Source organism: Saccostrea echinata, unplaced genomic scaffold (assembly GCF_033153115.1).
Source record: "Saccostrea echinata isolate AGI-Se365-2 ecotype Australia unplaced genomic scaffold, CSIRO_AGI_Sech_v1 ptg000023l, whole genome shotgun sequence".
NCBI classification, from domain to species: domain Eukaryota; kingdom Metazoa; phylum Mollusca; class Bivalvia; order Ostreida; family Ostreidae; genus Saccostrea; species Saccostrea echinata.
The window spans coordinates 7,313,763-7,331,328 of record NW_026889772.1 but is presented as its reverse complement, the minus strand read 5'-3'; the positions used below and the strand labels follow the sequence as shown (position 1 = coordinate 7,331,328).

The following is a 17,566-nucleotide window of genomic DNA, read 5'->3' as shown; positions in this document are numbered from 1 at the left end:
TAAGTCTGTTTAAACATAGCTCCGAGTTTCTTTTTCGCAATAGCATAGATTCAGACTAAAAGCTGTTGAGAAAATTTGTATATAAAGGTAAATTTAAAGGCGTTTCTGGGATAAAAGCATATGTCGTATCGGAACTTTAACTGATAAGTGCACCAGTTGACCCTTGTGTTATCATATTCAACAGTGTAATAAGGAAATTACAGATTTTGGTGATATAATTACAATATTATGTTCGTCTGGGTTTACAAATATTACTACTTCCCCCGCATTTGAATTTTCTATATATATATATAAATCATAGATCAGTGGAGATCGACAATATAATATCAAAAGGTAAGATTTATATAGCTGTATAGAGCAGAGATCGGTGGAAACCGTTAACAAAATACCGAAAGGTAAGATTTATATATTAGTTAAGATCTTCGTAACCGTTGTGAAGACATGGCGCAATTTCCAAATCATTCAATTTTTTTTACTCCAATTAAATTTCAAAATCTGTACTTATTTAACACGTAAATCTTGCTATGAAATACAAGGTGCATTTGTATGGTGAAGATTTTTTTTTTCTTTTTCAAATTAAAATTAAAGACAAATAAAAGTACACATTTTTAATACTTTTTCTACCTTTAGATACATTTAGATACATTTCCTTTCAGAAACACAGAAAACAAGCTTAATTTAAAATACATTTTAATAAAAAAAGGAGAGTTTGAAGTTAAAAATAGATTTTCCCAATCACTTTAATGAATTTTTTTCACTTAAAATTGATACTTACAATGTATTTTCAAACTGGTGTGACCACAGGTGTTTCATAATAGGTTTTCTTGCATTGTTCTGGGAGGTACAAAAAGGAGGTATGGGTGGGAAAGGGTTCCTAACTTTCTACCCATACAACAAGTTGTTCTATGGTCCTAGAAATGGGCTTTTATATATATATAAATTTTCGAGGAAAAGAAGTGTCAACTATCTTTTATAAGTTTCATCTTAGTTTAAGAATATATTCACACTTATCCCTTCATCACAATAATAATAAAGTGTTAACGGTTAATGCACACAAATGTGGTTTCTGTCTTGTACAATATATATTAAGTACTTTTTAAATACAAAACTATACATGGCATTTGTTCTAAGAGAAAGTGTATTCATTTAAACAAAGGAGGATGTGGCCAACTCTTGATGTACATTTACTGTAATTATTTAACGGAACCCAACTCTATAGTCGTTTTGAGTAAATATTCCTTGATGGAATGGAATAGAATGTACGGAATATTTTACGGAATAGAATGTAATCTTTGTGGACTTGTTTATGTTGGTGAAACCAAGGGATCACTTAATAAAAGAATATCATGTCATAGTTTTCAAATAAATAATGGGGGTCAGCAGCTTTTATGCAAGCATTTTAATTAACCTGATCATTCTATTTTGTCAATAAAAGTTAGAATTCTAGAAAAAATTTACCATCACACAAACAGTCCATCACTGATTACACCTTTCCGTAGACAACGAAAAGAATTTTGGATTAGAAAAATAGTGACATTCTTTCCCTATGAATGTAATGACAATGTCGATAGTACTGGAAATCTTTCCTGTCCGCAGTGTAACAATTTAAATGTGATGGGACTTTTTAACCATACACAGAGACGTAAGCGTAGTCAAGGACATCGGTCTTACAATAAACCTTTAATACACGATGTCTCTTTTGATTCATTACTACCTTACGTAAATCAACAGTTAGGTCTACATCATATTCGCACCAAACTTTACTCTGTCCCTTTGAAACTTTTAAATAGTCTTCTTGAGAAGGTCAAGGAAAGTTCATTTGTTGATTCCTCGACACCAGAATATAGGCTCGGAATTGTGATTATGGATATTGCAAATCATCGGCTTTTTAAACCCCCACGTTTTACTGAAGAAAATGCAGCTAAAACAATTCGTTTTTTCCTTAAATTTCAATATGCTAACAAAGGAATTGACGCGATTAATACGAGAAATATTCTTAATCACAAAAGGTCCAGTCTTGTATTCCACCATAATTCAAGTTAAAGACTACACCTTGTATTTCCCACAAAAATACATCGACTATTGCTTCCAAACTTTTAAACTACAAGAAAATTTTACAGGGCCTGGATATCGAATATCTAAAACATAATCCTCCATCGTGTTCATGTTCTTCTTCACCCTATAACTATAGTCCTGCTGGACACTTTATTACTGGTGACGTAAATATAGTTAATAATAAGGACCTTGGATCACTAATTTTAAAAGGTCCTAAATGTAGGGAACGCCGATCCTTCAACTGGCGTCGGAATTTTATAAATATTATGGATTCTGTAGAGGATTACGCCAACCGATGGGCCAGACATGAAAAAGAAGACCTTGACACTTTGTCAGAATGGATTAAATGTATCAGATGTATGTTAAAATCGCGATTAAAAGATTGAGGACGATATGAGAACCATCTATCCTTCTGTATTCAATAATCCAGAAGTGAAAAAAGAATTAGATAGATTACACATGATCAGTACGTACTGGTCCCTGCTGACAAAGCAGGTAACAACATTGTCTTTGTTTGTAAGGCTCATTATATTAAATGTATTTTGGAGGAACTTGGATTTAATTCTACAAGTGGTAGTCCAACTTATACTCATAGTTCCTTTTCTAAGGAAGAAATTCTTCAAAATCATATGTCAGTTTTGAATATTTTTAATATTCCAAACAACCAAAATGAATTTGGATTACCATATCTATATTGGATTCCGAAACTTCATAATAATCCTTACAAACAAAGATAATAGCGGGTTCCAGTATATGTTCAACCAAGCCTCTTTCTATACTCCACACTAAGATATTAACAGTAGTGAAGGAGAAACTTCAAGAGTACTGTGCAATAATATATTTAAGAAGTGGTGTAAATCAGATGTGGATACTTACAAATTCCAAGGAACTTTTGAAAAATTTGAAATCACAAGATTTTACCAAAATCAGCAGCTTAAAAACTTACGACTTTTCAACTTTATACACAACTATTCCCCACGACGAATTAAAGTCCAGGCTTTTTGATATCATTGACAGCACTTTTTCAATAAAAATTCAACTTACCTTGCCATTGGTCATTTGCAAAATTATTTTGTTAAAAACAATCTGATTGTACACACAAGTACTCTGAAGTTGACATTAAAAAGATGCTTGAGTTTCTGATTGACAATATCTATGTGGTTTTTGGAGACCAGGTCTTCCAATAATCTATTGGAATTCCCATGGGTACCAATTGCGCCCCGTTGTTAGCAGACCTTTTTTGTATTCATATGAAGCAGAATTTGTCCAAAATCTTATACGTGAAAAGAAGAAATCACTTGCTGTGGCCTTCAACTCGACATTTATATATATCGACGACGTATTGTCAATTAACAATGATTCTTATGTCTATACGATATATCCCGGTGAGCTTGAGATAAAAGATACCACAGAGTCTGACACATCTGTTTCATATTTGGATATTTTACTTGATTGATTGATTGATTGTATATTGTTTTACGTCCCATTCGAGAATTTTTCACTCATATAGAGACGTCACCATATACCGGTGAAGGGCTTCAAATTTTGACCTTTACTCGGCACTCAGGGCCATTGAGCAGTGAGGGATCTTTATCGTGCCAACGTCTGCCGTGACACGGGGCCTCGGTTTTTAAGGTCTCATCCGAAAGACCCGCAACTTTCTCTTCAAAGTGCCGAGCGCATGGCGAAGGAACAGTTGCTACCTATTTTTTATCGACTTAGGTCTGTCGCGGCCGAGATTCGAACTCACGACCTCCCGATCACGAAGCGAGCGCTCTACCGACTGAGCTACCGTGAACGGTAATTTTTTTTTTTACTTGAAAAAGACGTTAATGGTAATCTAACAACAAAGCTTTATGATAAACGTGATGACTTTAACTTTTCAATCGTCAACTTCTCTTACTTATGAAGCAATATACCTTCATCACCTGCATACAAGGTTTATATCTCTCAGTTGATTCGATACACAAGGGCATGCTTACGTATGTACAATTTCTATAACGAGGTAAATTATTGACAAACAAGTTTATGAAACAAGAATATCATCAGTCTCGTTTAATGTGACTATTTCGTACGTTTTATGGTCGATACAATGACCTTGTCAGCAAATACAATTTATCATTGTGTCAAATGCTGACTGACATTTTTCATACTGATTGTTAGGCCAGTATTTACACACTGAATTGTCGATGGATTTTTCTGTTATTTCCCAATTATGACAAGGAGCACACGGCGGGTGTTACCGGTCAGCAAGGGATGCTCACTCCTCCATGGCACCTGATCCCACCTCTGATGTTTTGGAGGTCCGTGTTTGCTCTGCTCCTATTTTGTATTGTTCAATGAACTTTTGAGCTTGAATACTGTTCGTTATCTCCACATATTTCAATGTAATAATGAGAACTATTTAAGTATTTCAGAAAAAGTACTATATTTTTTTTTTATTTCTACCGTTTAGATATATCAAATACTTATCTAAAGGGACAGCAAAGGGCAAGACTATTCTGAGATAACATGTCCTTTATGGAAATGCCATATATTTAGTGGAGGCGTAATTAGAGACACAACATTTCTCTCTCTGTATTTATCTTCAGGAGCATATATTTACAATCATTGTTGATTTACTACTTTTTTTCAGGAAAAGGACACGTAAAGAATGATACTGACGATTTGCCTTATAGGCGTGTTTCTGGGACAATGTACGGCTAGAAAGTATGTAATTTTATTTGGTGATATTTTGTTTGTGTTTCCAAAAGTTAACAACTAAATTCTAAAATTTTATATAAGAACACCTTTTTGATTTCAAACTTTGTTTTCTGACAAAAATTCGAAAATCAATAACTTGTGTACATTTGGTTATCATTTATTCTCTTATAGACGTGAGTAATGACTGGGTTCTATTTATAAAAATGATTATGATCAGTAGTTTTGTTTACATCGTTTTCTTGAGACTTGATAGTGGTTGTTATATATTGTTTTTATTTGTATATTTTCAGTTCGTACATAATCCTGACACCTAAGGTAATCCGACCTGGTCTGGTAGAGAACATAACAGTCACAATCCTCAAAGGCAACATCAACAATGCTACAGTTAGAGCCACACTGGAGGACTTTAATAGAAATATACTGTCTGAATTCACTGGAATCTTTCAAAGTCGTAAGAAAGCACATTTATAAAGAATAAAAATATTGATAGTATAGATGATTCATAAATCATTGCATTCAAAAAGCACTGTTAATGAAAAGGGACGCAAGTTTGACAATCAAACGTTTATTGCTTCAATACATGAAGTTTTTTTTCCTTCAATGCATGTTTGTATTATCAAAGGGAAAATAAAGTGTTGTTCATGGTTTTATAGGAATATCATGCCGATTATGGTATGTTCATAGTGAATAAAAAAGACAAGAGAGATAGTTTTATAAGGATTTCAATTGAAAGAATGTTTGTTTATACTAAGTTTTCTTTATCAACTTTCGATTACATACATTCACACCACTTGTTATTCCCTAAAGTTAATAATTTAAAAGAAATAAATAATTAATCAATAACTTCATTTTTTGAATATCAGATTAAAAATAATTTTTACTTTTCATTCTAGATACACCAAAGGCTTTACAGTTGAAGGTTAGTTCTAGTTACCTGTGTTCGATTTTGCCCATCTCTATCACTTTTCACAACCATCTTATAGCAGTGTTTCCGTCAATGTCCAATTAGTGATATGCATTAAAAGATATCACAATTTACTTTATTCATTTCTGTTGTTTTGTAGTCAATTTTCTCCTTAAGGCATGGTAAAAGTATATAAGAATGTAAACACTTGCATGAGAATGTATGTCCAGATTTCTTGCAAATGTCACAAAAAATAAATTAAATTTTAAAACAATTTCTTTACCTAGATTCCAGGAGGTTTGAAAAATTTGACTCCAGGCACCAGAAACTATAGGATCCGCCTACAAGGAACTGGTGACATTTCGTTTATGAATGCTACCGATGTGTTTGTGCAGAGTCAAAACATTTCCATTTTCATTCAAACCGACAAAGGAACTTACAAAGCCGGCCAGAAAAGTAGGCATCATTTTGAGTATTAAATGACTTCTCGCTTTTTTTCTCTTCCTTAAAACATTAAAAAACTAATTTTATTTGTAGTCCAAATCCGTAGTTTTGCATTGTATCCCAATAGTTCTATCTATACTGGAAATTTCACATTGGATATACAGGTATGTCTGTCAATATTTTGCGGGTTATATAGGTTTTATTTAGATTCTTTAAAGTACAAAGATGAAATCAAAATAACAGAAATAAGTGATCGAAGAAAAGGTATCAACATGAATACTTGATTAACTTATTTTTATATTTTATATTTTATTGTTATCTAAAGGATCCTAAGGCCAACATAATTAAGCACTGGAATAACCTTCAGAATACGAGTTATGGTGTGATCTCTAAATCCCTTGATTTGGATAGTCAGCCTGTACTAGGAGACTGGGTCATAAAGGTCACAGCTCAAGGGGTCACAAAAAGGGCAACTGTCAAAGTCGACGAATATGGTATTGTGGAATTTGATTTCTTGGAAAATAAATTTTAAAAAGTATATAAATTGCTCCAAAAATCTATATTTGTTGCAGAAATTTAAAATGACTGTTGTTTTTGCAATGAAAATGCTGGGAAAACTAATATGCATTTGTATATCTAAAAAGACTAAGCTTGACTTTGCTTTTGAGAAGACAGATAGTTATAGTAAAACTGGTGAAAAAAATCAGGTGTCTGATTTTACAGCTACAGTGTCTGTTACTGATTCCTGGATATTTTATGCTCGTATTTGTCCGATCTTATTTTTTCTATGTTGAATTATCGGAGTCCAATAGCACATCTTTGTATAAAAAAGAAAATAAAATCTTGTTCATGGTTTGCATATGATACTTGTACATGTTTGAGTTAATTGGGATCGATTTGAGTTCTTTTAATTTTGTTGTTTTTTGACAAGTACTTCCCAAATTCAAGTTGGAGACAAGTTTTCCACAATCGGCTCAAGTCAGTGATAGGGAGGTTTCAGGATCAGTTGTGGCCACGTATACGTACGGACGCCCTGTCCCAGGGCGGGTCAACATCTCAGTCTCCATACCTTCTTTAGCAGGAAGCTTCAAGACTTGGTCTGGACAAATGTTCACTGATTCTAGACATGTAATATTTTTAATGTTACATCATTACTATCATTTAACTTGATATTTGATTTGTTGTTGTTTATAAGTACATATGTGACTCCTTTATAGAAGGAATATCTTAAATCACAGGTAACAAAGGAAGAGAAATTCACAATTCCACTCAGCCATTTAAGAGATCACCTTTCGCACGGAGACCGAGTTTCAAATCATGTAGATGGAACTCAAATAAAAGTTGAGGTGAAATTTACCGAAGATAACACAGAGAAAACAGTGTCTAAAACGTCATATATCAGGCTACAAAGTCATGGGGTTCAGTTCTCCATAAGTCACAAAGGATCTAACAGATACATTCCAGGATTTAATTTTCCGATCAAGGTAAAATGAAAGTTGTAATTGTATTACTTAAAGCACAAAAACAGTTTGAATTAAATAGAGACTGACTTAACATTTGATTCAAATGATCCCCAAATATTAATGTAAAACGTACTTTCTTGCGGCGCAATTGAATTTTTTTTAACTCTTCTTTGGTGAAAATATACATAAGATAAAATTGGTCATACTGAATTCAAATCGAAGGTTTTTCGGCATGTGTTTGGTCACATATTTGTGATAGTTTTAGATTTAATGTACATTTCACTTGATCACAGCAGGACTTTCTTTTTCTTCATTTTGATGATTAATCATTACTTTGTATAGTAAAGATAGCAAGTATTAAAAGAATGGTCAAATAGTAACCTTTGGGTCTTTGATAAGAATATTCTGATGTTTTCTAATTTTAGTATATTTAAGGAATGAATTTAATAGCTACCCAAGTTAAACTGTATAACCTAATTTGGGACAGTTTATAAAAAAAGCGTAAAGTGTTCCAATCCAGGTTATAAAACTTAGGTAACTATTAAGTTTAACCTTTTTAATATAATTTTTTAACATGTAGTGTAAAATAGAAAACAATTTCCTCTCAAAAATGACTTCACATTGCACAAAATTTAAAGATTGTTACAATCATAATTAAATGATATTGATTTGTAAAGAAAAGTTTACTTAAATTCATAAAAGTTATTTAGCTTATATGGACATATATGTGTGAACGTTTCATTAAATATATCAACTTAATAAATAATTCTGTGCAATTGAAATAATGACTGATTTTTTATTCCAGATTATATTTACGGACAACGAGGGCAGGGCACCAAACAAACACCTTCCTCCAGCGCACCTTGTCGTAAATTCACATAACTCTTCTGGTACTAACACGGAACAAGACAAACATATTCCTATCCCGTCCAATGGGCTCATAGATATTGATGTTCCCACTCCTAATAAGACAGATGTACACATATTGGAAATTAATGTAGGCAATATTACAAAAATTTTGTTATGATTCAACTTGTAAAAAAGTTAGTACAAAATATGTTCCATTCTCAAAGCATGCCTAGGAAAATGGTTAACAAGAATACATGAAATAAAATTGAGATATTGATACAAAACAAGCATTCTGAGAGAATTGCATAAGCAATACTAGTCCCCTACTGGTAAGTGTAATCTGGTTCCCGTTAAGAATTCAAAATGCCATAATTCCGTCAAAAATTAATGAAGCGGGATGAAATGCAAACTTGATCTGTAAATAATCAAGGTAAAGCCACACACCAAAAATCAGCTCAATGTCTACGAGCGTTTAGAAGAAAATTGCGGAAAACCTTTAAAAATTGAAAAGGCCGTAATTCCATCAAAAATCAATGAAGCGGAACGAAATGCAAACTTGATCTGTAACTCATCAAGATACACTCACATACCAAAAATCAGCTCAATATCTGCAAGCGTTTAAGAAAAAAGTGCGGAAAACCAATGGGACAGACTGACAGACAGACAAACAGACAGACAGACGGACGGACAGACTCAGAGGAAACCTATAGTCCCCTCCGGTTTCACCGGTAGGGGACTAATAAAACTGATCCATATTTTTACCATTATTGAAAGTGAAGAACACTTACATGTACGATAAAACGAAAATCATAGATTCCTTTTTTTTTTTTTTTTTAATTTTCTTTCAGGTTACACATGACAATATTGTTAAAACGCTCACTCTAAACGCATATGACAGCAACCAAACGCATATAAAGATAAACGTTTTGTCCGCCGATCATAGGGTAAGATAGTTTGTCATTCTCATTAAATTAGAATTTTATAGCCTTCAGGGCTGTTTAAAAGTACTCACATGACGTTATATTATCAAAAAGAACATCCGTTCATAAAGTTAGGAATACAAGCACACATAGTACAATAGAAGTTTTTTAATTGAATAATTATCAATATCATATTTGAAGGTTGGAAAACCCGTGACATTGAATATACAGGCAAACAAACCAATCACTGAAGTATATTATCAGGTAATACGCAATCAATAAATGATTGTTAAAATAAATTTAATAAGTGACTTGATTTTCTTGAACTTCGACCTCTAATGTTTGAAATCCCACTCTTTTAATTCTTATGTTTATAGTTCGTTTCGCGCGGACTTCAAGTTTTATCAGGAAGGCACGATGTTAATGGAAGGATCAACTCCACATTCAACGTCCAAATTAACGAAGAAATGACTCCTGAAACCTCGATCCTAGTTTATAATGTCGACTCCGACACTGGCAATATTTATGCCGACCAGGCTTCCATTTCAGTAAATGGAATGTTGACAAATTCGGTCAGTAAACTGATTTTAGTAAGAGGATGGCTAAAGGCTTTATAAATATTATATATATATATATATATATATATATATATATATATATATATATATATATATATATATATATATATATATATACGAGGGTTGTTCGGAAAGTTCGTGGACTAGCGACATAAAATTAAAACCGCTTAAGATACATCAATTAATTTTTTAACGTTTAATTAGCATCATCTTTCCTATTTATATAATAAATTATACACCATTAGTTTTATTTTTTAATAAATTGTTGATGTTTTTGAAAGCAATGGTATGTCCAGGCGGCGCAACCTCGAAGATTACGTTTTTTCTACCTAAATCATGTAAATGTAACTTAGAAAAATCTCTCTTTTTTTGATATGAACATTCGTCTTTCAAAAATCCCGTTAATTCACTCATGTGGTATGACACAATTGTACCGTAAAATTTGCAATTTTTACCCCATTCTGTAAGTTCTATGAAATTTTATCGTAAAATTTATATGAAATGTCCAAACAATTATGGGGTTGTGATGACGTCAGAAAGGGGGGTGGGTTTCTTTTTCCAATATGCTATAAAGTTTCACCCTCTGGAAAAACTGGCATAGACCTAGGAAATATTTAAATGGGCTACTGAAAAATAAAATGCATTCAGAGTACTTGTTTTTAAACGCCGAAAAAGATTAGAGAGACGAGAGATGTAAAAGTGAATGTCGATTTGTAGTAAGGGTGTTCAAAGTTTGTCACGCCGAAAAGTGATGTTGATTATGTGTGATAGATGTTGAACTCCGACAAGCAAATATGCTGTTATAATCAAGTGAGAATCTTTCAGATCTATTTACAATATTATATGCATTGAAATCAGCTGTTTATGACATTGTAAAATCATATAAACAAGACGGGTTTAAATCTTTACTTAACTCCAAGGAAACTCATCAAGATAAGTGTATGAGGTAGAGAATGCGGACATTGAAAAACAATGACGTCATGAAACTAAATGGCGACAGCGCCGGTTGATCATATCATGTCTTTTTTATTTTATGATAATTTGGTAAATATTCAAGGTAGCAAGCTAAGATTTTCAACATTTCTTTAACTTTTGTTGTTTTATGTTCATCAAAAATTTTGTAACCATAGACTACATAGTATTAATTTTATCGCATCAGTCCACGAACTTTTTGAACAACCCTACTTATATATATATATATATATATATATATATATATATATATATATATATATATATATATATATATATATAAGCATATTTGCTGTAGGTGTTATAACATTTGAACATTTTTGTTGTAGGTGTCTGTCATGTTTGGACAAACACAGGTAGAACCTGGAGACAGAGTCAATCTAAATCTTCAGACGGCTCCACATTCAATGGTTTATCTATCAGCTGTCGATACATCCTCGATATTAATGGGAAATGATAATGATATAATTGAACAATCAGTAAGATATATATATATATATAGAGAGAGAGAGAGAGAGAGAGAAAGAGAGAGAGAGATGGTGCTTTCGTTCAAAGAAGGCGATAAAGATATGAAAAATCCTGGAGTTTTCTTTGACTGTCCTTTATGAAACAATTACAAATTTATCCAAGATTACCTCGATATTTTCTACATAGAAGTGACAGTTTTTGCTTTATCAAACATTTTCCTAGAACTGGAATCAATATTTGTATGTGTAGAGTGATAGCTTCAAACTCTAGTATTTTAAAGGTTACCTTATAATTGCGAAAATAGAGAAGCAGTTAATATTTGCTCATTGAATTGGTGATCGATATACTGAATTATCACTGATAATAAAAGAATAATTAAAGAAGAGAGAAAAATTTTGTTAAAAAAATATGACACCCTTCTTGCTGCAACTTCTTATTTTCAGTTAATCAATGGAATGAAGGAGTACAAACCCAGTATTCAAGAACAACTTTACTTCTACAAGATGAGCTGTGGATCCCAATCTGCCATTCAAGTCGACCATGATAATACTTATTCAGCGTACAGATTTGAGGTTATTTTTTTCCTTGCAGCACAGTAGTGTACCTTAATATGTCACATACTTAGAATAAAATATAATGAATAAAATACTTTAATTAAAATATTTCTTGCATTGAGCACAAAAAACTTAATGCACAGCTGCTTGTGAAATAATATTAATTTCAAAGTTGAGTTGTGCATCCAGTTACAGTTTACACATTAAATTTAACATTCTTCTTAGGAGGCATTCTTAAGAACTATCTAGTAATTTATCGTGTGTCTCTCAGGGATAAAAAGACGTTAAATTGCGTGTTAAACTTCAAAACTTCAAAATATTTTGCTTTTAACAGGAAGCTGGAGCTATGATAGTTACCGATGTCCAGAACTATGTCCCGGCTTCATACAAGTTTCACCCTTGTGAGTTTTTCTTAAGACATCACTGATTTCTAATGGTGATAACTTAGCAATAAAAATTATCGGGCATTGAAGTAAATTGGTTTATTTTACGATTGGCATGCTGATAATAAAAATCTTCTATAGATCTAAAGTTAACAAATATAAACAGTTCTAATTTTTGCTCGACTCCTTTGCAAAGAATGTTATTATTGATTTTGTTAAGAACAGAAGTAGATCAGGGAACTCCTATCTGATTGTTTGTTATCTTGCTGATAAGGCAATATTAATCATTTTTAGATTATGATCTGTCTGCTATATGGCAATCATGGCATCATTCATGCGGTGAATGTTGCGGTACGTATTTGAATATTTGATGACCTGATCGTTTATCAGTAAGTACGTTTCCTATTCAAACAATAATAATATACGGTCAAACATATATGCTCTGCACTTTTTAAGGTTTTATTTCGACAACAACAACTCCTCCACCTACAACAACAACATACATATATCCCTTTATGGGTAAGTATATACAGGCATCCCTTTATGATTAAGTAAATATAGAAATCCCCTGTTTTGGTTACTACATTCAAATATTCCTTTTATTATGTTTTAGTACGTATAAAGGTAGCAATATCTCTTTTTTGTGTGTATACACATGTATAAAACAGGACAGACAAAAAAATTGGTCAAAGCAAAACGTAATTTTTTTCACTAAGTAGTTTTCATAGATTGAGGTAATTGTCACTTGTTCCATTCGGAATTACCTATTTCATATAAATGATATGACTTGTGTTCATCTCATTTTTAAGTGAACTTCGAAATGCCTCTAATCTTTATTCTATTTATCTTGATCATTACAACAAACATTCAACTATTGGTCAATATTAAGACTCATTATTTCCCTTTCAGGTTTCACTTATCCTACTTATCCTATGGGTTTGTATTAAGGAACTAATTAATCTTTATGTACATGTTTTTAAAATTATTAACTACGAACTTGATGAAAATAAAAAATTTGGGACTATAAATGATCACTTTAGTTCTATGCAATTACAAATATCATATCTTTCAGTAAGATGGAAATCAAAATAGGGGCAATTTTTGTACACTAACTGAAACAACCGTGACCAAATTATCACGATTACTTCCCCTGGATAGACTTTATACCCTTCCTTTGTATGAATTAGGTATCCCACTATCACCAGGCTCAGGGTCAGCGGGATCAACAGGATTGTTATTCGGTATGCTTTAATTATTTATCGATTATATTAATTAACAGCAACAAATCAACTTTCCAGTCACATACCTGATACAACCCGAGTTTTGTTTCCTTTAAAACATTATCATTTCGGAGGGAGCTTTTTATACAGTGACTGTTTTGTTCAATTTGTTTCATACGAAGAATTATTTTAATTCATAAGTTGATTTATCATTTGTCCTTTTTTTTCATGCAACAGGTCCGACACCCGCACCAGGTAACTACAATTATCAGCGAATTTTTTTTACGTCGGAATATATCAGTAAAATCGTTTAAAATCTTCTCAAGAATAGCAGGGCCATGATGTCATAATTATTAGTGTAATATACAAGCATTCTCAAGCAGTACAGTTTCAAATTTGTTCAAAACTTGGTCTCCAGTGGGCTACATGGGAGCCTGTTGAAAACAATTTTTAAAATAGGGTCTAGATTTGTCATATTAATATGCAAGCATCCGAATGTACTTCAAATTATGGCCCCTGGGAGTAGCTAGGGTGGAACAAACTACGGGATCCAAGTTTTACATGAAAATTTACAGAAAAAACAAAAAGGATCTTCATTTGAAGAATAACAGGGTCATGGTAAGTCTTATTTATATGCAAACATCCTTAGGTAGTGCAAATACACGTCTATTGAAATTATGGTTTCTTGGTTAGAATGGAGCCACAATAAAGAATCAAAGTTTTACTGGAAATATATAGGGGAAAATCTTTATAAAATGTATTCTTAAATTTAAAAGGTCTTTGATAAGCCGTATTTATATGCAATCATTCTCCGGCAGGGCAGACACAACTTTATTCAAATAATGGCCAGTACGTGTCGAATTATACCCGCTAATTTCATTGTTTATCATCAAATAATTTAATTTTGTTTGTATTCTAGCCTCTGATTGGTTAATATCCAAAATGGAACACAAATTATTTTTGTATAACCTGGTTTGGTATGGGGACACCCCCTCCCCCCTGACAACCAGCTGAATCATCTGTATCCAAACAATCCTCTCATTTCCAGTCCTCGGGATTCATGGAAAATTCCAGATTCAATAAATGTACCTTTAATTTCAAACAATAATTCGATCTTACCACATGTAAACAAACAACAAGGCTAGTGGGCCTATTGTTCAAACTTTTATATTGGAATATATAGAATCCTTTTTTATTCAAAGTTATTCAAATGTTTTCGAATAATGGACACTAGGGTTCGGTTGGGGCAAAAATTGGAGATAATATATATATATATATATATATATATATATATATATATATATATATATATATATATATATATATATATAATATATAAATATATATATATATATATATATATATATATATATATATATATATATATATATATATGGGAGGAAAATTAAAAAATTAAAAATTACATTTCGTGTCAGCAGCCTTGTTAAAACAGTTCTTTTAGTTGATGAAAAAGTCTATACATGTACGTATTCGTCTACATGTAGTTGAAACATCATTTTAGAATTCAAGTAAAAGATGATTCTTTGTTCCCAAATTAGGTATGACGTATCCTCCACAACCACTGCCTACCTACATGTCTCATACGTACGCACCAGGAGGCGGTAAACGTTAATCTTTTAGTTGAAATGTTAAATCTAGTAATAGTAAAAAAAAACAATAAATGTTACATAGAGTTTACCATTACGTAATAATGAAACATTTTACGATGATAAAGTTCATGCATTCAAATATTCTAATATGAATCATTTCTAATATTTTCAACAGAATTCCAAAATATCTCTTAAATACATTTTTTTAAAATTCTAATTCTATAGTTGTTGGCACACCAATGCCCGCCTACCCGTCCACTCCTTTCTTTTTCACAACAACTTACCGTCCATTTCAAACAACAACGCCTTCTCTTTCTGCTCATTTGTCTACAGCCAAACATGTTCGTTCAAACTTTCCAGAGACATGGCTATGGACAAGTCAATTTGTTGGGTAAGCTCAAGTAAAGATTATCATCAGACTATAGTCCTACATCACAGTATAGCAATGCAAATATTTGTTTGTAATATTTCATTTTAAATGTAGAACACATGCATCTATATTTTTTTTTTAATTCTAGTGATCCATACATTCTTTCTGTGTATCTGTCCAACTCGATAGTCCATGAAATTCTTTAAGATCTTAAATACTTTATTTTTTACAGAATACAAGTTGAACTTATCAAATATTAAATTAAATTTAAACATGAGAATAAATTGTCAAATTTAAATATTAATCTTAAATCCATTACATGCTTTAACTCAATCAGCTGCATTTCGGTAAAGTGGGTCAAATATCCAAATGATATTTAGAAGATTTCCAAAATACGAAAAACTTTTTGCATGTGAATTACCGCTAAAATAAAGTCAATGACTCATGTTAAAAGAAAAGGATTTCATCAACGTTTGTCTTTTGAAAGGATGAACATGGAATACAGTTTGTACTAAAGCCTTAAATATTAAAAAAAAATGACTTCCTGTTAATGAAAATATTTAGGGAAAACACAAATAATTTAATTGAACAAAAAAAGATTACATGTTTTTGTTTTCGTGATTTTGTAGGGATTCTGGAAATGTGACTATTTCTTCAGTTGCTCCAGACTCCATCACTTCTTGGGTAGCTAGTGCTTTCTCTATGAACAAAGACGTTGGTATCGGAGTGTCCAGTGCTGCTTCCAAGGTGATTTTCATTATAGCTTCAAATTTTAACAAAATTATTCAATAAAATTAAGGCCATTTTTATGTTTTGATCTTCTGTGTTGCATCCAATGCATGTACTACTCAGTCTATTGGAAAAAGATTCTATGTTACATTAGTATTCTTAATTATACCGTACAATTTTTTCAGCATTTAAACAGTTCAGTACATGTATTATGTGTGTGAAATTCATATTGCAAGCATTTGTATTAGAGTGTCGGTGAAGGTTTATTTCCGTAAAATTATACAAAAATCGAAAAAGCACTGAATAACGCGACAAAAATTTGAAAATAACATCATTAGACATACTTCATACGACCTTCCTCCACAGTGTACTCAAAAACTGCTATATTTTGAAACATATTTTAGGGAATTTCTACTTCGAAGCAAATGATTTCTTTAAGAAACAAACAACTTTTATCAGTTGTGTTCTGAACAAAATTTCTCTGCAGACATATTCCATGACGGCCCTCAAGCGCCTGTTTGATTATGACGTAAGCATATTATTGCATTTACAGCTGAATGTATTCAGGCCCTTCTTCATCAACATCAATCTTCCATTCTCTGTCATACATGGTGAGGAGGTAGTATTACAAGTAAACATCTTCAACTACATGACTGAGAATCTCACAGTGAGTACTAAACATCTATATGACAAAGGAAGGACTTAAGCACCTTATTGAGAACAAAACTTTTAAAACAAATGTAATTTTGCTCCAAAATATCAACATGCAATACATTCTTACACTTTTAACTGAATATTTTCATATACCAGGAAATTTTGATGAGATAGAAAAAAAGAAGGCCATTGCACAGCTTAGATTTAAAAGCAGATATATTTATTTATCAAACATTTATCAAATATTGGCATCTTGAAATAATAACATTTACGACTGACTAATGTAACATCCCCTTTTTTCCCATGATTTTAGGTTTTAGTGACCCTAGAACATAATTCAGATTTTCAAAACATAGTCGTTGATGACTTGGGATACACACATTATGAATCCATCACAAAGACGTCAAATATCCAGGTATGTATTCTACTACTGTAACGAATATCTTCAATGTTTCAAAATGTATGTTAGAGGTACCTTTTCAATGATAAAGGTTCACAAAAAATTGTTCATCTTTCCAAAATATTAAATGTCTGCCCGATAAGCGATAATACTAGTTATGGCCTATGTTTTGTCCTATTTTGATGTCTGAATTCTGCACTAAAATATTTCATTATAATATAAGATTATAAAATCTGTGCTTTTGTGCCCTCTTGTCATTCTGCATAAGCATTTCCCCATTATACCACTGT

At 32.0% G+C, this 17,566-nt stretch overlaps 2 protein-coding genes across 2 annotated transcripts in view; one reads left to right on the top strand and one right to left on the bottom strand.

Annotated features, from left to right (window-relative positions):
* Positions 1 to 1,895: 1,895 nt before the first annotated feature.
* Positions 1,896 to 17,566, bottom strand: part of LOC133191138 (proliferation-associated protein 2G4-like) — a 146,659-nt gene continuing 130,988 nt past the window's right edge. Inside the window, exon 13 of the transcript XR_009721662.1 lies at positions 1,896 to 1,906. The gene's annotated coding sequence lies outside the window, so the exon portion shown is untranslated. The remainder of the gene's footprint in view (positions 1,907 to 17,566) is intronic.
* Positions 5,419 to 17,312, top strand: LOC133191641 (CD109 antigen-like). The gene is made up of 19 exons (XM_061327387.1): positions 5,419 to 5,430; positions 5,950 to 6,118; positions 6,200 to 6,270; positions 6,432 to 6,600; positions 7,038 to 7,234; positions 7,345 to 7,590; positions 8,375 to 8,566; positions 9,267 to 9,362; positions 9,540 to 9,602; positions 9,716 to 9,910; positions 11,218 to 11,367; positions 11,800 to 11,928; positions 12,245 to 12,311; positions 12,588 to 12,644; positions 15,073 to 15,135; positions 15,349 to 15,514; positions 16,123 to 16,240; positions 16,776 to 16,889; positions 17,190 to 17,312. Exons 1-19 carry the CDS (start codon positions 5,419 to 5,421, stop codon positions 17,310 to 17,312), a joined length of 2,397 nt encoding a protein of 798 aa, XP_061183371.1.

What these genes read in the sequence shown, in the direction of transcription:
- LOC133191641 (XM_061327387.1), top strand. An exon ending in ATTTCACATTGGATATACAG is followed by an intron (nt 6,271 to 6,431) that starts GTATGTCTGTCA and finishes TGTTATCTAAAG; the next exon opens with GATCCTAAGGCCAACATAAT. An exon ending in TACGTACGCACCAGGAGGCG is followed by an intron (nt 15,136 to 15,348) that starts GTAAACGTTAAT and finishes CTAATTCTATAG; the next exon opens with TTGTTGGCACACCAATGCCC.